The following is an 11,874-nucleotide window of genomic DNA, read 5'->3' as shown; positions in this document are numbered from 1 at the left end:
ATGAATTTGAAAGTTATACAAATTCCCCTCTCCTCGCGTAAAAATAACATAAAATCATTCACGGGACCAAAAATTTTCAAAATGTTAAAAAAAAAAAAAAAATCTTATTAGGATATTCTTATATTTCTTAAAACTAACATTTGATTTAAAACATTCTAACACCCACCACCAATTATTTGATATATAAACAAAGTTAAAGTATGGGTACATCAACATGAGATGTAAGATTACCTTCAAAATCTTATATAATGGTGGGATCTATCTAATATTTGATAAAGATTTCCAAAAAAAAAAGAAAAATAATTAGGGTTTGTTTGATTTTTTATTCTCAAGTCTGCTTTTTTGAATGGCTAGCTTGGAGAAGAAATCTATATTACCCAACCTGAAGGTTTTGAAGTTCCAAGGAAGTGCAAAGAAAGTATACAAGTTGCATAGAGCTAAAGTTCTCTACGACTTGAAACAAGCTCCAAGAGTTTGGTACCGTAGAATTGATTCATATTTTGAGGCTCAACGATTTAAAAGGAGCCTAAATGATGCTACTTTATATGTGAAAGAATCTGAAGAAGGTGGAACTATGATAGTTTCTCTCTATATGGATGGCCTGTTAACGGGTAGTAACAAAAATGAGATTGGAGTGTTTAAAAGTAATCTGAAAGAATTTGAGATGGCTGACTTGGGAAATATGCAATATTTCCTAGGTCTTGAGGTGCATAAAGAAGAAGATGACATTTTTATAAGCCAAAGTAAGTATGCTCAGGGAATTCTAAAAAGATTCATGATGCAAGATTGCAAGCCTGCAGCAACTCCCCTGGCATTGAATCTGAAGTTGAGGAAAAATGATGAAAACATAAAAGCTAATGCAACAAGATATAGAAGCCTAGTGGGAAGTCTCATATATTTGACGGCAACAAGGCTTGATTTGATGTTCTCCATTAGTCTTCTGTCAAGATTCATGTAGGAACCTAGTGATGAACATTTCTCAGGAGGCAAAAGAATCATGAGATACTTGAAAGGGACATAGGATCAAGGAATTTGGTTCCAGAAAATTGAGAAGGACAAGCTAATAGGATATGTGGATAGTGATTGGGCTGGGAGTGCAGATGATATGGAGAGCACTACTGGTTTCTGTTTCACTCTTGGATGAAGAATTTTTTACCGATGTTCAAGGAAGCAGGAGGTAGTGGCTCAAAGTACAGCCGAAGCTGAGTATGTGGCTGCAGCTATTGCCACAAACCAAGCTATTTGGATCAGAAAATTAATGAAGGATTTGGGTGAAGAACAGATGGAACCTATTTTGATTAAATGTGATAACAAGTCTGTAATTTCTATTGCAGAAGACCCAGTCCAACATGGAAGGACAAAGCATATAAACATTAAGTTTCAGGTTGTCCGAGAAGCAGAAAAAATAAAGGAAATCAAGATGGTTCATTGCAATTCCAATTCTCAAGCAGCTGATATTTTCACTAAGATGCTACCTAAGTCTATATTTTAGATGTTAAAGAATGTTCTACGAATTGCTACCGAAAGGTTCAAGGAGAAGTGTTGAAGATTGAACCTCTTTTTGTTAGGAAGATGAAGATTAATTTTTTTTTTTTTTTTTCAGTTTTTTGTGTGTTGGGAAAATGAAGATCAAAGGATTTTTTAATCAGTTTTGTGTTAAGAAGATTAAGGGGTTTTGTAACGTTAATTTTCTCCTTATAAACTTATAAAAGGGATGTATACATTAATGATAATATATGAATAAAAGGTGTCTTCCTCCACATATTTCCTAAAACATCTTTCTCTGAAAGAGTTAGAACTTAGAAGCCTGAACGATTGATTTTTACTGCTTTTAACTCTTAACACAAATGCTGGGATTGTCAGTCGCTGATAGGGTTTACGCAATGGAAAATAAAAATAAAATCTCTAACAACAACATTAAACCCAATAACCTTATACCCGATTTACGTTATTTACATATGAAATGATATTGAATATAAAATTTCCAAATTTTATACCAGCGTTTGGAGACTTCTTCAATCGATACGAATCACTCACACTCTAAGATAAGAGTGAACTCTTGGTATCCACACGAAAACAAGATGACGATCGACTTGCGGTCTCAAGTGCTAGCAAGACACACAAGCAAAAAGGATGCAAAATTTTTCTTCAAGAAAAATTCTCTTCTCCACCAAGTGAAAAATGTGAGAGAGAGTGAGGTGAGTGGCTTGGATTTTATTAATGTGTTCTCCAATTTTATTTTAATTCTAATTTGCCTTTTATATGCAACAAAATTAAAACCCTAATCTAGTTATGAATAAATTTATTCCATGACTAGAATAGTCAATCCTCATTACTAAACAAAGTAATAATCCACATGTCATCTTATTCAAATTCAAATATGATTTTCATATTTATATATTATCTTTATTAATATCATCAAATATTAATATTGAATATATATTTAAATTCAAATATGAATTTCATATTTTATATATATTATCTTCACTAATATTAATATCATCAAATATTAATATTAAATTATATATATATATATGAATATATTTAAATACATAATCTCACTAATTTTAATTTCAATATGAAATTAAATATAAGCAACGACCTCAGCAAATTTAATTACACTGTGAGATTACCAAAATGTCATTTCATCTCAAAAGACAAAGATATCATTTCCATCATAAATGACGAAAACACCATTTCTCAGCAATTCATCCTTAATCTGTCTTCTATGTGTGTGACCCGAAGGCTCCTCATCATAACGGTAGTGAATAGTCTCGCGATTGACACCAATCAATCGTCTCACTAAACACAGACCAAAATTGACCTCTAGCAAGGCATCATGGCCACTCGATAGATTCGGATTCAACGAAATAGCTTGCCTATCAACGACATGGTTACCGTGCAAACTAATCCTTTCATCATCTATTATCTCATTGAGGTTGAGGTACATAAATAGTGTCAACTTTAGTTATCTTCGATATCTTTGTATTCAGTTACTGGACCAATGACTGGAATAATAAATTGGATTGAGCAACAACTCAATCCCACTGTGGCCACAACTTTAGTGTCATTGCCATTCACTGAATTGCGTCGTGAGATCACTTCTCCCGTACCTAGGAGTGATGAATCCTTTGTTGATCCACCATAGTTTTGATACATTTCTCAATGCAGCCAATCACTACCGTATTGATAACTCTGAATAGAACTACGTTAGGTTAGTGTCAAACAACACCAATCGGTGCACAAGGCGTTCCGGTGATCTTAAGTCTAAGGATCACACGCACCACCATTCGTTAGAGTTTTTATTCCATAGACACTGGGGTTACCATCTATATGGAATTCTCTGGTGGGTCTGTCAAATGAACTTGCCTACAGCAAGCACCTATGTGTCGCACCAGGTTGTCAACAAACAACTTTGACAAGTGAGATCAGTCACTGTCTTTCGACAGAGTCGTTCAACACTATGATAGTCTTACCATATTATCTGTGTCCTTGGTCAGAATAATACTAGGGCTATAGACATTTCTAGAATGGCCATCATATGTGATCATAGGGTTCTCACTATCAAGATTTGAAACACTTGATACCTTCGTCACGATTCTATCATCCTAAGGACATATATCAATACACGCAATTATAATTTACATGATATAGAAGAAAATTTCCTTTTATTGATTAGTAAACATTATTACAAAGAGTCAATTTTATAATAATTGATTGGCTCTAGGGCACCAACTCTAACAAGGATGATGGTAAGTTTTAATCCGAAGTTGGATGTTAGCTTCTATCCTTATGCATATATATTTTTATATTTTAGTTATGTCTACTGTAGTTGAATATATTATTGACATATTTTTGGTTTCATAATAGTTTCTCTTTTATTTTATTTATTTATTTTTTAGTTGTAAATTTGTAAAATGTTTGGTATGTAAGGGTGCGTTCAATATCATTTTTGAATCTATATTTAAAAACAAAAACACCAAATACAATAATGAATAGTACCTAATTGTAGTCATCAAAATATATAACTTATATAACTAACAAAATGTAAGATACAAAAAATGTTACTTCCCTTTGTAAGGAGATAGATTCCATTGATCAACAAATATTTTGAAGTTCATTCATAAAGACTTTATTATTCTCCAAAATATCTGCTAGTTGCAAGAAAATAAGAATGACAGTCATCTAATATTGTCAAAGCTGTAGTATTTGTTAGTAACAAGTACTCCTGCTCAGTTTGAGGGAAGATGTTAGTATGTGAAAGTGTACAATGTTAGTAAAAGTGTAACAATCTTTCCCAATTTAGTTTGAGGGAAGAGATTAGTAAAGGAAGCTGTTAAGTTTTGTTAATAAGTTGTTACTGTCGTTAACAACTAATAGAGTTAGTTACTGTTTCATCTCAACACACTAGCTTGCAAAGTGTCATTGTACCTTGTACTCTCTTGTAAGAAATAATACATGAAATTTCCCAGAAATCTCTTTGCTTCTTTTCTTCATTTTTCTCTGTTTTTCATTCGAAACCTCACAAGGTATCAGAGCCATCGACAAGCGTCAAAGATGGTTGATCTCCCTAATTTCTCATCTCAACAAAACAATTTGAGCTACAAATTAAACACTGAAACATCCAATTTTGCGAATTCTCAACAGATGCCTTCTTCAGTTCTTCCTACAATTTCCCCCAAATTGACTAGGGATAACTACAGATTTTGGAAGTCCTAAGTCCTTTTTGCTATTGGTTCTCATGATTTGGAGGAACACCTAATTGGATTGATTTCTTGTCCGACATCGTTTGTTAAAATTCAAGCTAAAGGATCAGACACTGCAACAGAGAAAAAAAATAATCCAGAGTATAATCAGTGGAAGAAGACTAATAAAATGCTGGTAAACTGGCTTTTAAGCTCAATCTCTGAGTCAATGTTCATAGTGATTTCTAAATGCCTGTATTTCGTTGATATGTGGATTACTCTTGAAAAAGAATTCCTTATTGAGTCTCGAACAAAAACATTGCATGTCAAATATTTGTTACAAAACACTAAAAAGGATAATCTCAGTATCCATGACTACTTTGTTAAAATGAAAGGATTCATTGAAAATCCATTAGCAAGTGGGATAATTGTTATGGATGAAGAGCTCATGAACTACATTATGGATGGTCTTAGCTCGAAGTATGATGTTGTAGTTGTTAACATCACCACATGTTTGGAGTCTAGGCTAGATCCTCTTACTGTACAAGAAGCTCAAATTATTCTACAAAAATATGAGCCTAGGTTAGAGAAGGAAAATTTAGCTATGAACTCTATGATTAACAACGAATTTCATGGAAGCTTAGTACATTTAGCTAATATCTCAACTGATATGACCAATAAGAAGTATCAGAATAAGCAGAGTGATCAGCTTCAGTTCAAAGCTGGACAATCTTAGTTTATTGGACAACCTTCTGACTTTACCCCTCACAGTTATACTCCCCAACAATCTGTCACTGGAACTAATTAATTCATACCACAGAATCAGATCTATACTTCTCCATTTACTGGTGGCAGAGGGAGAGGTAGAGGGGTAGGTCGAGGAAAATTCATATGCCAAGTGTGCAGCAAGATTGGACATCTTGCCTTAAACTGCTATCATAGGTTTGATGCCAACTTTATAGGAAGACATAATTCATTTGGTAGAACCAATTTTTGTTAGAGTTATTCCAAATCTCCAAGACTGTTTCAAGGATCGCAACCTTCTCCTCAAAACTTTCACCAGTTCCATCCTGCCCATAATATGGGCTCCCCAATGCCTACACAAGTTGGATTTTCCTCTCCTCTCTATCCTAATACTGGTCTTCAACATCCTCATTAGACTGAATTCTCCACAACAACTCCCTTACACTCAAGATAGTCTCAAGTGCACACTGGAGCTCAAGCTGGTAGGACTAATGCCAATAATCAAGTGTTTCTATCCCAAACACAGTCACAAAACTATTCCTCTCTTGTTGCCAACTACATTGCTATATCTTCCACCATCCAAGATGCATCATGGTACATGGACTCTAGAGCTACAAACCATGCAACATCAAACCTATCTCAGCTAACATTATAGTCTCACTGCACTGGCAATGAGCAAGCTCCAGGTTGGCAATGGTGAGTTACTTCCTATTTCACATACTGGTTTTACTTCATTACCCTGCAATTCTAGATCTCTTTACCTTAAAAATATGTTGTGTGTGCCTCATATTACAAAAAACTTGTTAAGCATATCTAAATTCACTAGAGATAACAGTGTTATAGTTGAATTCTTTGTTGATCATTGTGTTGTAAAGGACAAGCAGTCCAAAACTGTCCTTCTTCAAGGAAAGCTTAAGGTTGGACTATATCAGCTTCAAATTCTAGATACTTCACTATCCTCAAACCTTCTTGTTGATCCTCTCACCTCTACAGTCTCAGCTTTTAATTCCTCTGCTCAGGATTCTGTTACATCTAAACAGTTTATGTCATCCTTTGTTTCACAATGTTGTGAGCATAATAATACTAGTAGAGATTGTAATCTCCAGAATCTTGATGAAAATAATGTTACTTTCAATTCTACTACATTTGTATCCATGTGTAATGATGTTGTTGCCAATAACAAAATGCATACATTTCAATCCTTTCCTATTGAAAAAACTAGTGGCATGTTGTGGCACAAATGGTTAGGGCACCCTTAATGCACATATTCTTGCCAAAATTTTACATTCTTTAAAGATAAATTGCTCTGTCAAAAGTACTTTTGATTTTTGCATAACTTGTCAATTTGGAAAACTAAGTTAGTCTAACTTTCGTAGGTTTGATTCTAGAGCTGTTAAACCCTTGGAATTGGTCTATTCTGACCTATGGGGACCATCACCTATCCCATCTCCTGAAGGCTTTAAGTACTACCTTCAATTTTTAGATGACTATAGTAAGTTTACTTGTATCTTTCCCTTAAAAGTTAAATTTGAAACCCAAGTTATCTTCAAACAGTTTCATAAGTTAGCAAGAGACAGTTTAATACAACCCTGAAATCTATTCAAATTGATTAGGGTGGTGAGTATAGAAGTTTAGCTTCATATTTTCTTGATCATGGGATTCACTTTAGACATCCATGTCCCTACACTTACCAACAAAATGGAAGAGTTGAGAGAAAACACCGACGAATAGTGGAACAAGGCCTAACATTATTAGCCCAAGCCTGTATGCCCTTGAAATACTGGTGGTTTGCCTTTTAAACTACCACTTTTCTCACCAATAGATTGCCCACTCTTGTCCTATCAAACTACTCTCAATTTGAAGTTTTGTTCAAACAAAAACCTAACTATTCCATTATTGGAGTGTTTGGATGTGCAACCTATCCCTTTACTAGAACCTATAGTGCTCACAAATTTGATTTTCACACAACTAAGTGCATATTTGTTGGCTACAACTTAAATCACAAAGGATACAAATTTTTGGATTCTAATGGCAAAGTCTATATTTGTCCAAGTATCAAATTTGATGAATCTAGTTTCCTTTTGATACATGTTCATCATCTCCTCAAAATAACACATCTGTTTCTGCATCATCATCTTGTAGTTCTGATTTGTTTGCTAATTTGTCCCCTGTTTCTTACTTTAAATTACCTATTGTTTCTTCTGTCTTAGCTACACATGTTAAGTCAAATAAACATTCATTTGCTACACTTGTTGAGTCAGAAGAACATTTGCTTTTTTATCTTTTCTTATCACATCACATGATCATTAGGATACAACTATGGCCATGTCACCTCACATTCCTTCAAGTTCCAGAACACTGCCTAGAGTCATAAATCACTCCCTAGAACACTCAACACCTAGTCCACACCACATGTCACCTATTCCTACATCTCTTGACTCCACACATCACTCTCCTAACCTATTCAACTTGTTATCGAACTACCCTTTGAAAAACAACCTTGCATTCATACTTCTTCAAATCCCTCTCCTGACAGCATTCAATTAGCTATTGAATTACCCTTTGACAACCATGTTTCAACTCATATCCCTTCCAGTACCTCTCTTGAAAATATTTAGCCTACAGTTGACTTACCTACTGCTCCTCAACCCCTTAATACTCACCCCATGCTTACTAGATCCAAAACCACACTTCATAACACAATGCTAGTCACTTCTCACCTTGACACAACTGAACTAGTAAGTGTTTCTAAAGCTCTCTCCTATCCAACCTGGAAAGCTACCATGCACAGTGAGTTTACTGCATTGCTCTTTAACAATACTTGGGAATTTGTTCCAGCTAAGCCTCGCATGAATATAGTTGGGTGTAAATGGGTATTCAAGATTAAGCATAATGCAGATGGTTCAATTCAAAGGTTCAAAGCCAGGTTAGTGGCCAAAGGGTTCCAACAAACTCTTGGAATGGATTACATTGAGACCTTTAGTCCAGTTATTAAGTCATCTACAATTATAGTTGTGTTAAGCTTAGGGCATCTCCAACCCACGCCATTTTGGTGTAAAAAGCACCAAAATGGCGTGGTTTTTGCTCCAACCCAATGCTAATTGCTGCGCCAAATTGGTGTGGAGCTACAGTGCCATGCCAAATTTGGCACAACACTGTAGCTCCACACCAAATTGGTGTGGCACTGTAGCACCATTAATTTTTTTTTTTTAAAAATTTTGTTAAGTTAATTTGATTATTAAATTTTACACCAAAAATCACATCAAATTTGATTATTTGTATTTAATTTAATTTGATTATTATTTATATTAATATTTATAATAATAAATTCATAATAATGATATAATTCAAAAAATGATGAAAAATTAAAAAAAAAAATTTGATTCAATGCAAATATTAAACTACAACAACTCAAAATAAAAATTAACACTAATTTAAAAACACTAAAATTAAAAGAACAGATGGAAGCGCCAACTCCCGAAGTTGAAATTGTCATAGATGAAAATGTCTGATTTCAAAATTTTCTTGCTCGACATAGACAAATCAAGGATACAGAGGCTCATCATGCTCTTCGAAATGCATTAATTGATCATTTGTGGGAAGAATATACTAATTCAGAAAATTAAATTACTATCAATATGGAATTTTACTTTTGTGTTGTTGTTGCTTTTTTTTTTTTTTTTGGTATCATTTTATATTAGATATAATATTTTTCTATATTAATTGTAATGTTTATTTGATTAAATAAATGCTTAATTTTATTAAATTAGTATAATTTTCAAAGTAATTATTATTTAATAAAAATATCATTCCTAATATTTAATATATATATATAATAAGTGAAATAGATTAATTGTTGGTTATTATAATAAAAGAAAAAGAAAGAGAATATTCTAAAGAATATTTCTTTTGGTGTAATATTTGGTGTAATGGGTTAGAGATGCAATAGTGTTTTACACTAAAAATCACACCAATTTAGTGTGAAACTTGCACCAATTTGGTGCAATAGATTGGAGATGGTCTTAGTTGTCACCCATGGATTTGATATTCAAAAAGTGGATGTAAATAATGCTTTCTTAAATGTGAGCTTAGTGAAACAATTTACATGTCTCAACCTCAAGGTTTTGTGGACTCCAAAAATCCTCTTCATGTTTGTAAACTAGTTAAGGCACTATATGGCCTAAAACAGGCCCCGAGAGCCTAGTTTGACAAGCTCAAAATTGCCTTTCCTAAGTGGGGTTTTGTAACTTCTGTGGCAGACTCCAGCCTATTTATTTACAAACAAAATGATTAGGTAGCCTATGTTGTTGTCTATGTAGATGACATTCTCTTGACTGGTAGTGATGCTACATTTGCGAGTGAGGTTATGCACAAGCTGAACATTGAATTTTCCTTGAAGACATTAGGGTCACTAAAATAATTTTTAGGTTTTGAGGTTCTTAGAAATGACTTAGGCATTCATATGAGTCAAGAAAAATATGCCAAAGACTTTCTAGTAAAGACTAGAATGATGGATTCCAAGCCATGTTCTACACCGATGGCTATAGGCAACAAATTGACCTTTGAGAACAGTGATTTGTTTGATAATCTAGCACTTTATAGAAGCATTATTGGAGCCTTACAATATCTAACATTGTCAAGACCCGATTGTTAGAGTAGGTGCTCTAGAGCCAATCCATTATTGTAGAATTGACTCTGTAAAATAATATTTATTAATCAATAAAAGACAATTTTCTTCTATATCATATAAATCATAATTGTGTGTATTGATATATGTCCTTAGGATGGTAGAATCGTGATGAGGGTATCAAGTGTTTCAAATCTTGATAGTGAAAACCATATAATCATATATGGTAGCCATTCTAGAAGTGTTTGTCGTCCCAGTATTATTCTGACTAAGGACACAAATAATACGATAAGACTATCATAGTGTTGAACGACCCTATCGAAAAACAGTGACTGATCTCACTTGTCAAAGTTGTTTGCCTACAACCTAGTGTGATACATGGGTGCTTGCTATAGGCAAGTTCATTGGACAAACCCACCAGAGGATTCTATATAGATGGTAACCCTAGTGTCTATGGAATAAATCCTCTAATGAATGGTGGTGCATGTGATCCTTAGACTTGAGATCACCGGAGCGCCTTATGCACCGATTGGTGTAGTTTGGCACTAACCTAACGTAGTTCTATTCAAAGCTATCAATACGGTAGTGATTGACTGCATTGAGAAGTGTATCAAGACTATGATGAATCAACAAAAGATTCATCACTCCCGGGTATGAGAGAAGTTATCTCATGACGCAATTCAGTGAATGACAATGGCACTAAAGCTGTGGCCACAGTGGAATTAAGTTGTTGCTCAATCTAATTTATTATTCCGGTCATTGGTCCAGTAACTGAATACAAAGATATCGAAGATAACTGAGGTTGACACTATTTCTATATCTCAGCCTCGATGAGATAACAGATGATGAAAGGATTGGTTTGTATAGTAACCATGTCTTTGATAGACAAGTTATTTCGCTAAATCCGAATCTATCGAGTGGCCATGATGCCTTGCTAGAGGCCAATTTTGGTCTGTTTTTAGTGAGACGATTGATTAGTGTTAATCGCGAGACTACTCACTAACGATATGATGAGGAGCCTTCGGGTCACACACATAGAAGATAGATTAAGGATGAGTTAGTGAGAAGAGAGTATTTTCGTCATTTGTGATGAAAGGATATTTTCGTCATTTATGATGGAAAAGATATTTTCGTCTTTTGAGATGAAAGGGCATTTTGGTAATCTCACAGTGCAATTAAATTTGATGAGGTCGTTGCCTATATTTAATTTCATATTGAAATTAAAATTAGTGAGATTATGTATTTAAATATATTCATATATTTAAATATTATATATATTATTTAATGTTAATATTTGATGATATTAATAAAGATAATATATGAATATAAAATTCATATTTGAATTTGAATAAGATGCCATGTGGATTATTACCTTGTTTGGTAATGAGGATTTATTATGCTAGTCATGGAATAAATTTATTCCTAACTAGATTAGGGTTTTAATTTTTGTTGCATATAAAAGGCAACTTAAAATAAAAATAAAATGGGAGAACACATTAATTAAATCCAAGCCACTCAACTCACTCTTTCTCACGTTTTTTCACTTGGTGGAGAAGAGAATTTTTCTTGAAGAAAAATTCTGCATCTTTTTTGCTTGTGTATCTTGCTAGTACTTGAGACTGCAAGTCGATCGCCATCCTGTCTTTGTGTGGATACCGAGAATTCACTCCTATCTTAGAGTGTGAGCGATTCGTATCGATTGAAGGAGCCTCCAAACGCTGGTATGAAATCTGGAAATTTTATATTCAATATCATTTCATATGTAAATAACGTAAATCGGGTATAAGGTTCTTGGGTTCAATGTTGTTGTTAAGGATT

General features: G+C 33.8%; 1 protein-coding gene across 1 annotated transcript; it reads left to right on the top strand.

The window, feature by feature from the left end:
* The first annotated feature begins 4,875 nt into the window (after positions 1 to 4,875).
* Positions 4,876 to 5,421, top strand: LOC116121796. The gene has a single exon (XM_031407734.1). It carries the CDS (start codon positions 4,876 to 4,878, stop codon positions 5,419 to 5,421), a length of 546 nt encoding a protein of 181 aa, XP_031263594.1.
* Positions 5,422 to 11,874: the final 6,453 nt, after the last annotated feature.

This window comes from Pistacia vera, unplaced genomic scaffold, assembly GCF_008641045.1.
Source record: "Pistacia vera cultivar Batoury unplaced genomic scaffold, PisVer_v2 Contig1288, whole genome shotgun sequence".
Classification (NCBI taxonomy): domain Eukaryota; kingdom Viridiplantae; phylum Streptophyta; class Magnoliopsida; order Sapindales; family Anacardiaceae; genus Pistacia; species Pistacia vera.
The sequence above is the reverse complement of the archived record's forward strand: the minus strand, read 5'-3'. Positions and strand labels throughout refer to the sequence as shown.

What these genes read in the sequence shown, in the direction of transcription:
- LOC116121796 (XM_031407734.1), top strand. Translation starts at nt 4,876, where the DNA reads ATGCTGGTAAACTGGCTTTTAAGCTCAATCTCTGAGTCAATGTTCATA.